Below are 18,621 nucleotides of genomic sequence, written 5' to 3'. Positions count from 1 at the left end.
AAGCTCTGTGAAGGTAAAGGAGGAAATACTGGGTTGAAACCCTGCTGCATCCTGCAAGACAATTTAACTTCTGAGATTTTACAAAGCAACACCGGAGGCCAAAGAGACGCAAACCATCAAGCCAAATAAATGTCCTGGAGCGGTCAACTCTATGTCTAGACCTCATTCCAATCTACTCGTATTATAGTTGGAGAGAAGAATAAGGGGAGTTTTTTTTTTTAAAGCTTGACAAATAAACAGTACATCAAGTACAGCCTGTTTAGTCACGTGATATAATCCTGAAAAAGGGTATTGTGAATGGATTAGATGGGTTTTTTTTGCAGGGGAAATTTGATGGATGGAGGCGAGTCATTGTAGTGGGCTAATGTAGTTTGAGTGTTGCACTTTGAGACACATGGAAGTTTCTGTCTTTTTAATGCAGACTTGAACATATCAAAGTGCTTTGTGTGCACCGTTCTAAATTGAGTAAATAGGCTCGTTCGTTAGAGCTGCGCCTCGCCTGGAATCCAGACGAGAGCAGGCGGCCACTGCAGGGGGCGTTGCCAGAAAACTGAGCTCAAGTCGGACAGTTTTCAGCTGCCTTCAAAGAACACACAGGAAGTCACAAAAACAGTTGGAACTAGTTTAGTACTAGTTTACAGACCTAATTGTGATAACTATGGCGAAAGAAATAGCGTTTGCATTCTTGATGAAATTGAGGCAGAAGAGATCCTTCTACTTATCTCGTAGTACTAACAAGAGTAGTAGTTTTCAGCAGCTGAAGTTTTAGTAGTGGTTGTGGTAGAAGTATCAGTGGTTCCAAGAAGTAGCAGCAGTAGTATACAAAAGCTGAATCATACAGTAATAGTTGAAGATTGTGTCAGCATTTGTTGAAATGTGTCTGGAGATGAAGTTCACTTCACAGCAATCCAACAAATATATTGAACAGAACTAATCATCTTAACGGGCATATTAAATAAGGTTTGGGATATCTAATATGTAATCTCACAAATGGACCAAATGCATTTTCAATCTGTTGAGGTCACACAAATGGGATTTTCCAAAATAAAATAAATCTACTTTTCACAGTGGTCTAATTTTTGATATATTTAACTATGTACTTTTTGGGATTGAGGACAAAAGATTGGCCATATTGTAGTTGTTGGATGTCATATTTATTTACACATTTATATAAATACATATATGTGAAGATAGTTGTCATTTCTCTATAAATTATTCATTTACAGATGCTAAATAAATAACCTTATACATTATTATTATTATTATTATTAACACCCACATCTTTGCACTACATGAGACAAATAGCGAACAATCGAATGTTAAGTATTACAACTACACATAAAATGTGAATTTTCTACAACACGTGGTGTTTGTTGTCAGATCTAAGAGCCAATCAGCTCTCTAATGTGGCAACAGCCAGGCGTTTCCCATCATGCACTGGGCCACGCAGTGGATGGAGAGCTCCTGCAGCGCCTGGCTCTAAAATCGACCGCCACCTCACTCTCGTGAGACTATCGTTGACCACGTGTGCATGACGTCAGCGCAAATCGGGAGCAAGTCAGGACACAAATCTAACCGGCATGCATTGCGCGCCGATCGCTTCTGCGCAGAACTGGCTTATCTCGAACGAGCCTAATGTAATAAAGAGCAAAATAAATAGGAATAGTTCAAATCACTAAATTTGTGTGGCTGAGAATCAAAGTAGCAACAATACAGAGCGAACACATCCTGGTGCAAATTGCTGGAATTTCTTAGCTCAATGTTCTTTATCTATTATCCATAAGGACTGTTTGAGAGAACTTTCTCGAAGCGGTCCGTTCTGTTTCCATTCGTAGTTTCAGGCCGGACGTATTTTTAATGCGACACATCCGCCATGGACACTGTACCCGAGCATGTTTTGGAGTACTTGACAGAAGTCGAGGAGGCAGCTGAGGATGTTCTCACCACGAGACAACAGGTAATCAAATACTTACTGGGCAACAACAAGCTGGCAATAAGACGCAGAGCGGGGTCACGTGGGAGCCCTGACACGTCAGCTGCCATTGAGGATAACTAGCCAGGCTAACTAGCTCGTAGTTCACAGTCAGTTTTAGCTAATTAACCTAACAATAACAATAAATAAACTGTCAAGAAAAAGAAACGCAAAGCATTGCATGCAACAATGAAATACAGTAACGTTACTGTTACTGCAGCTAATGTGTCCCCTTAAATACTCGACGTTGCATATTTAATGTTATATTACAAAACTCCTGTACAACCAGTCAGCTTGACTATCCCATAATGAAAGCATCATCGACTGTACGTGTGGAGAACTATGTACATTTCCCTGTGGATGTTTCAGATAGTGGACCTGGACACGAAGAGAAACGGGAACCGAGAGGCGTTGAACGCACTGAAAAACGAAATGTCAGATTCAGGTGAGCAACCATTCGTGACAGGATGTTGTCAGAGAAGAGAAAAGGGCCAGTGTGCTCGTGCATTTAAACAGTAATGTCACAGACACGTTGACTCTGGTTGAGAAAACAATGTTTCCGGTGATGTCACAGTGGATAGAAGTCACCTGTACAGTTGTAATAACAGTCACCGCTGTGATTTGCAGAGAAAGTGAAGGTTTGCCTCGGAAACATGTTCATCAAATTCCCCAAATTGAAGACGAGAGAGATGATCCAGAGAGGTAAACAAATTAAATACAATTTGAATTAATTGGCTAGATTTCCATCATAAATCGATTTGTGTTCACTTGTTGTCGCCACGTGTTTCGATCTTTCTTTCTCACCTTAGACCAAGAGCAGCTGGACAAGGAGATAAACGACCTTCGCACAGGACTGAAGGCAAAAGTCAACCGTCTAAACGAGATGCAAGGTAATGAAGAGCATCTCCTTGGTCCAGTTGGCCCACTGCGGCACGCTGATCGAAAGGAGCAGGTCGACATTTTGGGAGATATGCTCATTTGCCTCTTGCTGAGAAGAATGATACACTCGTGTCATGTTTGAGGGTTAGGTCAGATGTTTTGGGTTGTATGAGGTACTTCAGACAGGAGTAGCAGCACAGGAGCAAAGGTATGTCCTGCTGTGGACGGGGGCAGCAGCAAAACATATTTTAGACACCTAAAATTATGGAATCAGTTTAAGCTTCTACTATATTTAAAATATTACCCAGACAGCCCTTTCCAACGGGGAACTGCAGCCGTTATCTATTCTCTCTTCAAAGCCACAAGGCTCCTTTGACAATAACAGTGACTGCACGCACATAAAAACATAACAGAACATAGATAACAGTTACAGTTCCCTGTTGGAAAGGGCTTTTGAACGGCAAGGTAGAGGGGTGAAAATATTCTAAATCTAGAGTTTTTTAGTTATCTAAATACGTCCACAGCAGTACATTGCTTTGCCACCGTAATGCTACTCCCGTCTGTTTCTCTTATGGAGTAGTGCCTCTTACAACCCCATTTCAAAAGCCTTGGACTATCCCTTTAACAGCTGGTGTTGAAACCAAAATGCACATTTAAACTCACTAACTACTAGTTGTACCTTGTTTATTTAATAAACAACACTCATCTTACCCATGAGAAGAGCCAGACACGCTACCTTCCTGGACTCTTGTTGTTATCGCGAGGCTGTCTGGCAACTGACCGGTAAAAAGCAGTTTTAATAATAAGCGTAATTCCCAAAATGTCAAAATATTCAGAGTTCAGTTCAATGTCGAGCTGCAAAACTATAATGGGACCGCCATTGGAACCATGGACACCTGTAGAGTCTAGAGCGGCCAAATGCTAAGGGAGCTCAGACAGACAGGACATTGAGATGAGATCTAGAGGGATGATTTTAGGAACTCCCAGACTCTCTGATAGGTGGGTTCCAGCCTTTTTACTTTGTCTCCACTTCCACTCCATTTCTGAAAGCTAGACCATCTCCATGGATGCTAATATGTCCTTAAACTCTGAATCTTAAACTAGTTGAAAAGGGGAACTCCTTCATGTTATTTAAATCCAATGCAATTGGAACATTTTAGATGCTGTTTCATGAATCATGCCTCCTTTAGAATTTGATGATAACTGAAGTCAAAGCAAAGTCGGCACACTGGGGGACAATTTCACAAAAGGATTGCTGCTAAACAAATAGCATATTGGTGCTCCTGTGCTATTTGCACAGATTTAAATAATAATATGCAGACATTTGGTGCACATTTGGCTCCTTTTCATGCAAACAAGCCTCATTGCAAAAACAGTCGAATTCACAAAAATCAGAGCTAATAGTCACAAAGAGTTACAGTAAAATTATTATTATCACCGAGTTGGTGGTAACTAAAGCGCATTTATCATTGTGTCCGCTCATATTTTAAAAAACAGAAAAGACTGAATGAAACTAATATGAACAAATAATTTATTTTCTGTCCCTCTGCAGAAAAATGACATCACTTTACGGGCTTGTTTATGCTGTCATATCATAAGCGCAGTGTCTTTTTGTGAAGCGGATCTAAGGCAGGGAAGATGGCGGCTCCAAGTGATGTGCACTTCATCATTGGCCGCAGACCCGTCATTGTGAACTCACCCCCGAATGTCCCCCCCCAGCAGTGTGAGCATGACGTGTGTCTTTTTCTTGGTTTTGCAGGAAAACCTCAGCTGAGAGGCTACAATCTTTCCCCCCTGTCCACCGATGAAGTCAGAGCCATCAACAGCCTTTTAAAGAGATGACACCGGCTCTGCTGAACTGCTGAAAAGGGCGATAAGAGAAGAGAACATGTTGGCAAGATGCTGAAGAGCCTCGGCAACCTCTGGATCAGCTCATGCTAACTACGTTAGCCTCCTGGATGATTGACAACAGGGATGTAATTGACATCTCCATCACTGGCCTTTCAGACATTTTTTTTTAAATTCTTGTCAAACATCGTGTTCTTGGTCTAAAATCTACAAAAAAGAGCAACGTTAATACAAAAAGTGTATTCTAGCCACTCCCTCTGTCCTCTCACTTCTTAAAGTTCAACTCCAACGTGTTGTTTTAAAACGACCTCTGCAGTGAGTTTTGGAAATGGAGATGTTTCCATACTGCATCTTTTTCTTTTTGATACTGATACCTGAAATTGTGCATTGGCCGATGCGGAATACCGATCCGACACCAGTGTTTAAAAACAGAAAAACGTCAGTTTATGAATCTTAAGATGAAAACATCCTTCAAACAACTGAATTTATTTAAGTTTCTTGCCAAAAACTACATTTGATAAGATAACATTTGAACACTTCATGATAATGTTAATCATTTAAAATGTTTTACTGAATATAGCTTGCCTCTTACCTCTGTTAACATTAGCTGTTTAGCATTGTTATTTCACTAAACGGGACTGTGCGGTCCACCGTCTGCTAATGGCTGTGAGTTCATGAGTGTAGGTGTAAAAAGTCGTCACAGGTGTTGAAAGAGTAGAAGGCCAGCACAAATCAATCATGTTTTGGAGTCCTGTGTTTGATTTGGCAGTTCCTTTGGTTTTTGTGCTCTGGAGCCACTGGGCTCCTTTGACAGTTGGCTATGGCTAGTTCACAGTTAGCCTCGCTCACAGTTAGCCTCGCCCACAGCTAGCGCCATTTGAAATCATAAACATTTTAAAATAATGTCACAGTGAAGCTCATTTCAGGCCAACCGCTCAGGATAACCACAGGTTGCTGCAGCGTGGGTTTTATTTCCACGACTCCGGCCTTCACTTTAATCACAACGACAACGTTGTCCTCCCCACAGAAGAAATGTACAACATACTAGCGCTCAGGCGCTCACACAGGCCGCAAACATGCTAGTACTTTATTTGGTTGTAAAAAATGAAAGTCGGAAATAAAGTGTTTGTTCACAACCTGACTGATGGACTGCTCCTGTTTCTTGTAACATTGGACTTATTTTTATGGCTAATAGAACTCGGGAGCCAATTTAGGTGAGTACACCATCACCGCCAATAAATCCAAAGACCGGAATTAGGAAGAAGAGTCGTAATATAGAATAGTATTCCTTTAAATCATGGCTTTTTAAGGTCTCGGGTTGTGGGCCTCCACTCTGACGAAGCGGGGGGGAAACGGCTTTAGTTCAGTTAATTGGTTTCCTACAGGAGCATGATTCAGATTTTTTTATTCCGTAGTAGACGCTCAGCAATTTAAACCCAATATTGCAGTTAACGTTACTTCAGACTGTGGCCACAAGGTGGCGGTGCAGGTGCAGCAGAAAGACACCGTGGTGTTAGTAACTTTAAAGTCTATGTGACCCGCTCAGTGCCATAACGGAAACACATGAGGCCCCCCTGCAGAATAACCCTGAGAGCCCCCACCATATGTAAGGGATAATGTATTGTCCGGCGGTCATTATCCAAAGATAAACGAACAGGACCCAAGCTTTTCTTTTGAGGGAAATTTATTCAATCAGAAAAAACAGCTCAAACAAATGTATTCCAACAGAAACAAAACATATGCTAGGGCCTATCAAACAGCTCAAACAGAACATATGTTACGACAACATAACAAATATGCCTACATATAGTCGATACACCGGTAGGCTACTTTCTACAGGTTTGCATTTGAATACACATGTGCGCGTCTTTTAGCAAATCTGTGTGCAAAGTCTTTAACCACGCTCTTTACATCTAAACTGCGCGCACGTTTATTCTCTATGCTAAGGATGGCCAGACCTGACAGCCTCTCTTGTGACATGGAGCTTCTGAGATATGTTTTGATCAGTTTTAGCTTGGAAAATGACCTTTCAGCGCTTGCGACAGTCACGGGTATTGTCAGAAATAATTTGATGGCCGTGGCTACATCAGGCACACTTGATAGTATGGAGTTGTGTTTTATTATTAGCGTTAGTGTTTGCTAAATCATAAATTGAGCCATTTTTTATTTCCCTGATGGCGAACTCTAACGCCTGTCTTAAGGCAAGCACCTGGTCTGGGAAGTCCGCAGATAAGTCGTCAGAGTATTGCTCAGCAAGGGCACTCGCTGACTGGTACATATCATTGTCTGACTTTGACAGGAGTTCTCGTGGGCATAGGAACCCAAACCTCCTTGCCACCTCTTGCATTCCACTGAACCTACGGGTCACCTGTGTAATGGCTATGTCTACAGTCTGGTAAAACACTGACACTTTAAAGTGTTCCTCGGGATCCAGCAGCCTCTCATCCTCGCATAACTCATCGAAATGCCTCTTGGTGCGCCTGGCGCGTTTTTGAAGAAATGTGGGAGAAATGCCCCAAGACTGGGCAAGATCTTGGGCACTTTCTTTAAGGCTTTGAAACTCCCCTCTGAGTGCAGCAAGGCTCTGCGATACACCGGCTAGATATTCGCTTGCCTGCAAAATATCCACATTCTGTTTCTGTAGGCTCTGTGAAACAACATTTACAGTTTCAAGAAGTTTACCCTGTATAACTATTTGGAGGACAAACTCGAAATTCTCCATGCTGTGTTTGAGTCCCTCGGCCTCAGCACACTCTTCCTTTTTGTTGGACAACAGACATTTTCGTCAGTGCTTTCATCACGTCTTTAAAGCGAAAGCTTTAAAGCGGGTCACCCAAGTTCCAAGAACTCACCCGCTGCAGGGTGAGTTCTTAGTTTTTAAACTTGTTTTTCCAGTGCAAATGTTTCTTCTTATGATTACATGTATTTAATACTTTCATGATTTGGGGTGTTTTTTTGCGTATGTTTTTGTTTTCTTTTGTTCTGGGGCGTTGTGTCTGACTAAGACCTATTGTACGTCCTTAATTACAATGTGACAACCCATCCTGGGAATAAACTGTCTACGTTATTGTGTGTAATGCCTCCGGCTGACATGCCGTTTGAGCATGAGCGAACACGGCACGCCTCGGGGCAACCGGAGAGCGTGGCGGTGTGACTGAAGGTGGCGACGGTGGTTTTGTTTTCACACTCTCAGACAGTGGTTTGCGTGCCACCACTCTTAGACCTGGAGACCGGCTCTGGTTGATGACTTTATGAGTCAAACGATGGGAACCTGCTGATCGGTCGAGGCACGCAACAACGCTGTGTTAAGTAAGAGGGACTCTGCATTCTTCCTCCACCTGCAAACCGATGATTGATTGTACAATGCCCCCCCCCAAAACACACACACACACACACACACACTCAACTAGAGATAATCCAAATAAAGCCATGCACCAGTGTGTAATTATAGTGTGGTTTGGCGATGCAGGTGGTGACTTATCGAAAGGGCCAACAGCTGGAGTATTGAGATGTGTAGTGAACACATTTGCTGTCAGCGTCCCAATCTGCCGCAGCGGCGTCATGCTTTCCCGGTGTCCTCTCAGAATGCGTGCGCACAGGGAGCAGCAGATGTTAACGCAAAGGAAACACTTTGACGAAAGAAGTATGGGGGGGATCGGTTTCACATGCAGGTGAAGAGACGCTTTATTTGGACAGGCTCGGCCGGAGGGTCGGTTCAGTCAACTTTGATGGAGGAGGCTTTAGGTTCTCATGAGTCGGTGAGAGATGTTTAAGTCTGACAGCATTAGGGCCTGTGGAGACACCAAGACAAATACATGTATGGAGGTGGGGAAAGGAGGCTAATATAGCGAGAAAAAACACATGACATTCCGAGATTAAACTGTGGATTACATTGATGTTGAGGTAGTGTTACTATAGAGTGGTGCAGGAATGTGTCCTAAAACCCGGATATGAGTCAGCATTGTTGCTTTTTATTATGTAAAAAAAAAAAAGGTTAGTCACCCGATGTGTCTTAAAACCTGCATTCTCTCTAATGTCCATCAGGGGGCAACGTTTCTGATTGTATAGAAGTCTATGAGACAATGACTCTACTTCTCTCTTGATTATTCTTTTGTTCAAAGTGCTTTAACGTTTGTTGATCTACCTAAACATGTTAAGAGTTATTCACAATAGGAAAATATTAGGACTGAAATGTTCATGGAACCACAAATGAAACTCTTGATGAACGTAGCATTTATATCAAGAACAAAACTCACCACGGCGCCATTTCTATGAACACAGCGCACCAGCAAATCAAGCTACTCACCAATATACACACATAAATACATCCTTACAGAAATCTATTTCCTGTTTACCCCAAAACAACATGCGTGTTTAGCAAGATTTATTAAACTTTGACCACCCATTCACCCACATGCAAACAGGACAAACAAATGAGACAGGACAACTTCACTCCCGTTCATTTAGCCTCACTCAGCAGAAAACGGGATTGCAGCGCCACGTCCGCAAATCACTTCTCCTGTCGTAAAACCTGACGCACAGTAAAATAACGCTCCACCCCGCCCCCTGCTGGATACAAGCCAGAATGTACACCACACCCAGAGTAAAGGCACGTCAGTCAGTTATCAAATTCTTTTTCTCGATTATACAAGTGTGCACACTGTGAAAATATGTTGGCTACACATGAAGCCAAAACACATCAGCAACCATGTGACCACACATTGGTGGGCGTGACTTAGAGGTTACAGGATAGTAGAGACAAACAACATCTATCTGTTTGTTTCCAACTGTTGAAAAAACTTTAGTCCAAACATACTCTGTGAAGAAAAAAACCCCACAACTGCTTGCGTGTTGTTTTTCCTTTCATGCTAACACAGTGACAATAAGAGATGAGAATGGAATAATGGATGGATGGAGGTTATTATATTTGTTCCACTCTGCAGTGTTAAACAGTGGCATCCGTGGTCCGATGAGGTTGGACCAACCAGAGAAAGGCAGGCGATGTGGTTCCTAAACAAAACAAGCACGCACTTTCATCACAGTGGTTTTGCTCTCCACAGTTATTCCGATTTATTTTTTTGTATCTTTTATTAATAATTATTCCTCGGAAATGTAGACATTTTAGTCTCAAAATATAACTAAGATATACATTTTTGACTCATGAATTTATGATTTAAATCTCAGAAATTCTGTGTTTTTTCTTGGAATATTACCCAGCATTCCCAGCTCTGTACTTCTTATTGTTTTTAACGAACAGTGGCTCTAATTTGAGTACTAACATTTTATCCTGCAGTGTTCTATTTTTGCTTTTCCTAATTATGTCAGTTAGCCCTGTTTCCCCAAAATGAAGTGTGTTTGTGTCTGGATAATTAATAATAATCCCATGTTTATTCAATACATTATCAATTAAGGTGCATAATTGATTGATTTGTTGTTGGGTTCATAGGATTCTTGTTGTTCTGCCGGGGATGTTGAGGTTGAGGAGCGGCTCAGCAGCTCCCCGAAGGAAACGGGTTTGCCTCCTTATGTCCTCTTGTTAGGCAGCCCCCCTCCCCCCTCCTTTCTACCTCCTTCTGTTTCATGGATTGTGGGGGTCTGGATCGTGGTCCATGCCTACTACTCATTATTCATACATTTCTGTCATATTCATTGAATGTGTTGTAACTCTGTAATGCTGTTCATTCTATACACATGACATCTATCGCTTCTGTCCATCCAGGGAGAGGGATCCTCCTCTGTTGCTCTCCTGAAGGTTTCTTCCCTTTTTTCCCTGTGAAAGTTTTTTTTTTCTATTATTTGGGAGTTTTTCCTGATCCGATGTGAGGTCCTGGGACAGGGATGTTGTATGCGTCCAGATTATTTAGGCAAATTTGTAATTTGTGATATTGGGCTATATAAAATAAACTGAATTGAATTGTTAGTATGTAGGATGAAATGTAAGGTAGTTCAAGCAGGAGAGACTTGTTTAGAATGTAACAATAATGTATAACATATGCATAACATTTGAATAGTGTTGGGCGATTGGACTCTATCACGATATTAGTCTATCTCGGGACTACAGATGAAAAATAGCTTCTTGACTAACTCTGGCACATTTACAGAATTGATGTGCACTGTCCCTCATCAAATAAACCAAAAGTACAAACAATTATAATCAGGATAATCGAAGGGGAGTGATGCTGAGTTCTGATAAGGCAGAATCCCCCCTAGTCCAGACACTGGAGGTGGTGGTGAAGAAGGGAAACCCACTGTAACCCGATGATGAACGAGGAGCATGACTGAATGCTGAGGTTACTGGGGTGGAGGAGGGTCGCATCTGGTTTGAGCTGAAATGACAACTGAAAGCAGCAGAGAGGAGAACCTATTTAAAAGTTTGACAGCAACGATATGATTGGTTTAAGGAAACTGCAGCATCTGGTTGGTTAATCAGCTGATAGAGAAATCACAGAGAGAAATAGAGACTGAGAGATTTATGAATGAAAAGGTGTAAAGAGAGTTTTCCTTTCTGAACTACTGCTTAAGCTTCAATTCTGTTGTAAATGACATCCAACAATATGTGGTGTGCTCATTGGTACGGATGACAGCCAATGAGCACACCCATTGGAATGGATGGCAGCCATCGAGAAGTCAGCAGTAACTTAGAGTTCTTGCATTACTGCAAGCTCACCCTATACTTAAATAGGCATGTGGTAGGTTCCAGGGAGGCTTAGGAGGTAAAATGCCATTCACTGGAGGAGAGAAGGGGAGTTGGCCTAGTCTTTGCTGTTTTATGATTTATGGGATTCAAGGATTGTCATTATGGAACACAGGGATGCTCAACAACATTCAGTTGTAGCCCATTGGCAACACAACAAACACAAAAAGGAACCGGTTCTCAGAAATCTGCCACTTTACTCTCAAAGATTATGCAAATGTTCTCTCTGAGTATTATCATCTGACCCCATACATGATGTCGTTTTTTTAAATTCCTACCATGGCTTTGATATGCCGTCATATTTAACAGCTAACGAACCAGATATTTATCTCGGGAATTGGTGGAGACCAAAGTAAAATATTGGATTAACATATCTCGACTTCTACAGAATGCTAATGTCGCTCGGCGTCTACTGGATGTGTAAACAGGCTATTGCTCGCTGACTGACACCTTCACCGCATCAACTTCATAATAGGCCATAAAAGGCCATAATACTTTAAACGTGTGATTTCCAGCTTGTTGTGCAGGATCTCTCCCAAATGGCCAAAGAAAAATGTGACTCAGGTTCTTTTGTATAACATTTAATAAGTTTGGCGTCTTATGTCAAATGAAAAAAAGTATCAAAATAAGGTATTGTGTTGCCAAGGGTAACAAAATAGATGGTGCACTATACAAGCACCATCTCAGTACAATGTGTCAGGATCTGTAGCGTTGTCGTGTTTCCTGTTTTATTTTGAAGTCCTTGTCTCTCGTGTCCTCTGTTTCTCTTCACTTCCTGTCCCTGTGATTGTCTGCCCTGTCCCTGATTGTTTCCTCCTGTGTCCAATCACCTGAACCAGCCCTCTGTATTTAAGTCCTGTTTGTGTCATTCCCCTTTGTCGGTTTGTCTTGTCTAGATTGTGGAAGATCTTGTGTGTGAGACTGTTTTTGTATCCTGTTTTTGTATCCTGTTGAGCAATAAAGTTGCTTTTCCATCGTTGACGGTGTTTGGGTCCTGTGTCCTGTAGCTGTGCACATAACAGAACGAACCGACCAAAGATGGACCCAGCCTACAACCCCTTCGAAGGGACCCGCTTGGCTTATGGGGGCCCACGTAGCCTCCAGAAGGGGAACTACAACCCCCATAGGGTCTCGGCACCAAACCCCTTCGAAGGGACCCGCTTGGCCTATGGGGGCCCTCGTAGCCTCCAGAAGGGGAACTACAACCCCCATAGGGTCTCGGCACCAGACCCCTTCAACGGGACCTGTTTGGCTTATGGGGGGGGCCTCGTAGCCCCAGGGGCAGAGGTCACCCAGGCCCAGCCCCGGAGTGGGGGGCGCAAACCTCCGGACCGTGTCGGTGGAGGGTTCCGGCTGCCGCCTCTGTGCCGCAGACTACTCCGGTTCCCGCAGTCGCCTCCGTGCTGCAGCCCTCGCCCGTTCCTGTTGCCGCCTCTGTGTTCCGGCCAACCCCAACTTCCTGTGAGCAAGGGCCGGACTTCCTGCCGACGCTGCGCCGCAGTCCACGCCGCAGTTTCGTGTCCTGTTGGCGCCCCGGCCGACCCCAGCTCCTCGTGTCCCGTCGGCGCCCCGGCCAACCCCAGCTCCTCGTGTCCCGTCGGCGCCCCGGCCGACTCCAGCTCCCAGTGTCCTGTCGGCGCCCCGGCCGACTCCAGCTCCCAGTGTCCTGTCGGCGCCCCGGCCGACTCCAGCTCCCAGTGTCCTGTCGGCGCCCCGGACGACTCCAGCTCCCCGTGTCCCGTCGGCGCCTCGGCCGATCCCAGCTCCTCGTGTCCTGTCGGCGCCCCGGCCGACCCCAGCTCCTCGTGTCCTGTCGGCACCCCGGCCGACCCCAGCTCCTTGTTGCGCAATAAAGTTGCTTTTCCATTGTTGACGGCGTTTGGGTCCTGTAGCTGTGCACATAACGCAATGGAGGTGAACTGTGTTTTGTGCGGCTCACAGCAATGGACATGACCAAAGCATGACCCCTTTTTTGTGTTAGCCAGTTTATTGGATACAGCAGGGTTTCATAAAGGAACAGGCTGAACTTGATTGTCATTTAAAGCCACTTATATCTGATGAGCTTCTTGGATAGCTTCCAGTTTCTTCTGTGACTGTTACATTCTTTGGCAACTCCGCAGGCTTTTGACAGCTGTACATGTAAGTCAGAAACAGTCCTGTAATGGCCTCTCCCTCTCTCTGTGTCCCCTATTCCAGGCAGCCTTCAGGTTCCTGACTAACCCTTCTGACCTTTTTCGTCAGTTTCCAACGCATTTAGACAGACATATCCTGCACCGTGCTATAAGATGATGAACAGCGTGCAAGATGCCCAAACTGTCGGTGGACTCAGACAGATCAAGCACACTTAGGATTTATTGAGAATGTGTCGGGTTCCTGACAGGGCCATGACGCCCAAATTGAAGTAACACATTTTTCTATTTCATGCCTATACGTGCCCCTGTCTACTCTTTCCTCCCACTTGTGACCTGGAAACTCAGCGCTCCACCTTGTTTAATGCATGTCGAGGAGAGAGAAAGCTTGCCTGAGGAGTTAGGAGCGAGGATATCAAATCAAAGGGTGGGACCGGAATTCTTGTGTTCATTAGTTATTAAGATAATGAAACTTTCTTCCCTGTGTGTCGGGCCTCCCACGTTTCACATTGGTATCATTACTTACGTTTGTATCGTCGAGTGTGGGATACACCTAGTTCCAACTACTGTAATTGTGACATGATGCTTGCAAGTGCAAACAGCTGCTTGCTATTATTCTATCAACAAGAAAAATGCTCTTGCATTCACTGTTACTTTGCTGTCGGCTATCGGGATGTAGGGGCACAATCAGTTGTCAATTTCCTATTTTGTAATCCCCTAATGAGATTAAAAAAAGTATAGTCCTCTGGCAAAAGTTGCAATTGAAGCTGTACAATAAAGAGGGCTTAAAATGATCCCTTGTTAACAGGCAAAAAAAAGCTTGGGCATAATACTGCAATCCATTACTGTTGTCGCTCTCATCGCAACTTTAAGATGTTTTTCCATCATAAATAATGTTGACATGAGAGAACTTTTTGGATTTGGAAGATAAGATCTTAGAGCAGTTTTAACCAAACTTCTTTTTTTTTTGGGAGGGATCCACTCTTTTTAAGTGCTGGCCTCATCTATAAATCGTGCGTGAATTAAAGTTATTTCCACATCACCTTTTATTATTCCAGAACGGGTAAACTGTGTCTCAGTGGGTCGTCCTTCAACCCCAGGATCGGTGCGGTTCCGGTGGGAGAAATGATGGTCAGGTGGCCCCTTGCATGGTTGCCCCCTGTCTTCAGCATATGAACAGGTGTGAATGGGGGGATGTTAACATACAAGTACAGACCATTTATCATTCAGGGGCATGGTAGTTACGGTATGTATTTAGTTTCATGTTTTTCTTTCTATCTTCCTTTGGTCTCCCCGTTTTATTCTTTTGCGACTCTCCCTTCTATTTCTTCTATCCAAAATGCTGCAGGCTTTGGCGTGGTGTTGGTGGAAACGTTTATTCTATTTCTTGCTTTTTGACTGTTTTTAAAGTTTTAATGAATGTTCTTAATTGTTTTTGAATCTTGTTTTCTTTTCCATTATGTTTTGATGCTTTTAATGGTTTTATGTGAAGCACTTTGAATTGCCTTGTTGTTGAAATGTGCTATACAAATAAACTTGCCTTGTGTTAACACTAGTTTGAATCCTTTGTTGTGGTGGCTGGGACTAAGGAAACTTTCTTAAACTTGCAAATGTAATGGACCGAATACTCTCTGGTCGAGCTTTTAGCTAAAAAAAAAAATCAAAAACACTGAATCTCTCAACATGTTTTGGTCATTCACTACCGGGTGTCATCTGATGATCCATCATCACCCGTAAACGCTTATCCTGTTAACGGTTCCTGGACAGGTTGCCAGACTATCGCAGGGATACCCTTCATGCTCACATTTACACCTACGGGCAGTTTAGAATCATCTATTGACTTAAGCTGCATGTCTTTGGATTGAGGGAGGGAGCTGGAGAACCCAGAGAGAACCCACTCTGCCATGGGGGGGAACACTCCGCCATGGAGTTTGCATGGGCACCTACACACCTCCAAAGAAGAAAGGACTGTTGGCCAACTGCTGGGCGCACTGCTCAATCTCTGAAGCAGCAGGCGGTTAAACCACCTAATGGCGATAAGCATCGATCTTCCCGACTCCGTTGTGGACCAGTATGATAAACCGTATGGGCCAGCTGTCATAAGGCCCGTCTCCTCTCAGGTGGCAGACATCGCATCGAGGCCTCTGTGGAGTCACGGAGGAGGCTGTGGCCATGCAGGAAGTCTTGTTCCCCATCAAAGTAAAGAGAACAGGTGGACTTTCTAAATAAGTGCTGGTGGATTTAGAGCTTGCAGAAAGATGTTCGAAGTGTTCATGGGTTATACTCTCAAGCCAGCAAACTTTGCACACTAAAATGTGTTGGTGATAATCATCATCAGTTTTAATCAAATACTCATAATGTAGCACTGAGAAGGGCGTCTGTCCTGCAGTTACGCTGTCACTGCAGTCCGTGACATGCTGATGTGGAATGTGATCTGTACAGTTCAAATGTTATGATGACTGTCTTCAAAAGAGGCATTATTATGCGTGTGTTAATGTTCTAATAAATCCTGTCTCTCTCTCTCACTCACTCACTCTCTCTCTCTCTCTCTCTCTCCATCTCTCCATCTCCCCCTCTCTGTCTGTGGCTTCTCCTCCTCCTGGCTCCAAGCCACACACCTGCAAAACATCAATTTGTCATCCATGCAGTGCATCATCATATATATATCGGTGTCCCAAGTTCATATATCTAATCTTCTCTCAGTTGTTCTTGCACATTCTTGTATTTTTCCCCATAAAGAAGCCGATAACGAACAAAAACATTTTTCCAATGGCCTCAATGTTGTTCACCTCATACACTCGACTTCATGCATCACTGAGCATCACACATTTTTTAAACCTGTATGGTGTAGAAAGCAATTAAAAAACACTTGACATCATGCATATTGCAACAACTTTCATTATTTCTATATTTATTGACTAGCTGGCTGACTTGCTCGCTTACTGACTTACTTACCAGGGACAGTGCACAATACAATGAGAGTATGAAACCGCAGTGCCAGAGATGAGGTTTGGTTTACTTGAAGCCGTCTCTTTAGTTTTTAGTTTAAGGGTGAGGTAATTAGTGCTCTCTCCTAACTCAATAGGAACACTGTTCCATTAGTGGGTGGTTCTGACAGTTTCCCCAGACGTGCTACGTCTGTATTGTACCACACAGTCTCCTCTGGCGTTTGGCTGTGTCACCCTGCCGCTTCTCGAGTTCCGCATCATGGACTGATTCAGTGCAAGAGGTGCTAGGCCATGTAGAAACTTAAAGACGAGGCAAGCATCGGTAAAAATGTTTAAACAACTAACAAAAAGGAAAAGATTGTCATTTTAAACTATATGGCAATGGTGATTGGCAGACGATGAGCAGACGATGTGCAGACACTGTCCGAGCGTTCGGAAGCAGAACCGAAACGTAAGCTGGAAACAATGAAGCCGGTTACTTGTGAAATATCATGTGTTGCCCTCTTTTATGCTTTGCCAGAACTCACACTTGCTACAGGCGCTAAATCATATTTAGACATTATTGTGATGTTCTGGACCTTTGATGAGGAAATTCTCTCTAACTGGACCTCGTTGAACAAATGAATTGAATACCCCTGCATATTGGGTTAAGGGACTGTGTACATCCACTACCACAAGCACAATCATCATAGTAGATTACCTGACATTCTACTTTTGTGAGAAAGCGAAGACAAAGATTGCGTACTGTAATGGTGAGGAGCACAGTATGGAAATAAAAGCAGACCTCCATCAGCAGTAGTGGGGGGGGGGGAGCATATGATTAAATATCTCGCGATCACTCACTATGACAAAAACTCTGACAGAGTGAGTCAATGAGAAACGGGAGACATCCGGCAGATAGATTAATTAAGGGGCAGGTGGAAGATCAGAAGAAGCAATGTCTTCCACTGTCATTCCTTTGTGCAAAACCATTTTGAGAATTAAATTCCTCTGATGCTCTCAGGGGGATCCATGCCAGATGATAAATAAATCAGGGAAACAATCTCACGCCTGAAATTGCACACATGCATGAAACTGGGATGAGACGTAACCTCCTCCTCAGAACTGTGAGGAGGAGGAAAGAAACATCCAAGGTCACTCTCCATCTGAAGGGGCCAGAGATGGTTTTCCGGAGTAAACGAAATCGGCAAAATAGCCGAGCTCCCATTGCCATTGGTTCTCAGACATATCGGAGCCACAGAGAGAGCAGATACATTACTGACGGTCTTCGCAGACGTCAGAGACAAAAGCAGAGCTGGTTTGACTGACAGAAATGTGCGCGGGACCTGATCCAGGGATTGGAAGGGGGTTTTAATTAAACACACAAAATCTGGGCTAAATCCCACAAACGTGATTAAGAGCGTGATAGGCCTCTTAATCATGTTCTTAATCAAGTTGACAGCTCTTTAATGAATTTAGACAGTGACCATTCACTACAACCCTCATGACAGGATGACATAGCAAATGCATCATTTTGAACCGTGCTGAAAGCCAAATACCTGTCAACAAGGACACGCCCTGGGATCCAGGCTCTTTTCCACATACTAACGCTAAAAAACTGTCCATTTGGCTGCTCTGGAACACGGACAATAGTACGCACAACATCCTGAGAGAGGCACTCCTTATTCAGGGGGAAAACCCACAGATGATGACTTATGACCGGGTAATTCCTGATCACTATCAAGGGAGAGAGTGTCTCCGCGCCACAGGGGTTCAAATGGGCAGCCCGGAGACCTTGACGGGCCCAGGCATCTTGATGATATCAAGATTAACGGCGACAGATGCCCTTCCAGCACGACGGACGGTCGGGAAAGTGTAACCTGGGCTGCGGCCAATGCGCAAGCGTGTCCACTTCCACTGGAGGATTGTGCCACACACTTAGGGAGAACCAGAAAATGCAAACCTATCTAACTTTGCCTCGTTGAATCTTTACCAAACCTGCGTGAGCTGAAAAAAAAGGTGCGGTGCGAAACAATGAAGGACTTTCCCACAACAGTGAGCAGTCACAGCGGGCTGACGTGGAGAGACACTCCTGTGAACACTGAGATGCGTGGCGTAACCGGCCTGCCGACAACACAGACGGATGAACCATCTCTACAGCCATTTCATGTG

At 43.8% G+C, this 18,621-nt stretch overlaps 1 protein-coding gene across 1 annotated transcript; it reads left to right on the top strand.

Moving 5' to 3' along the window:
- Window positions 1-1,581: 1,581 nt before the first annotated feature.
- On the top strand, window positions 1,582-5,840 carry pdrg1 (p53 and DNA-damage regulated 1). The gene is made up of 5 exons (XM_034533662.1): window positions 1,582-1,957; window positions 2,342-2,417; window positions 2,600-2,674; window positions 2,782-2,862; window positions 4,611-5,840. The coding sequence occupies exons 1-5, from the start codon at window positions 1,874-1,876 to the stop codon at window positions 4,691-4,693; spliced, it is 399 nt and encodes a 132-aa protein (XP_034389553.1). The 5' UTR covers window positions 1,582-1,873; the 3' UTR covers window positions 4,694-5,840.
- Window positions 5,841-18,621: the final 12,781 nt, after the last annotated feature.

Source organism: Cyclopterus lumpus, chromosome 5 (assembly GCF_009769545.1).
Source record: "Cyclopterus lumpus isolate fCycLum1 chromosome 5, fCycLum1.pri, whole genome shotgun sequence".
In the NCBI taxonomy this organism is placed as follows: domain Eukaryota; kingdom Metazoa; phylum Chordata; class Actinopteri; order Perciformes; family Cyclopteridae; genus Cyclopterus; species Cyclopterus lumpus.
The sequence above is the reverse complement of the archived record's forward strand: the minus strand, read 5'-3'. Positions and strand labels throughout refer to the sequence as shown.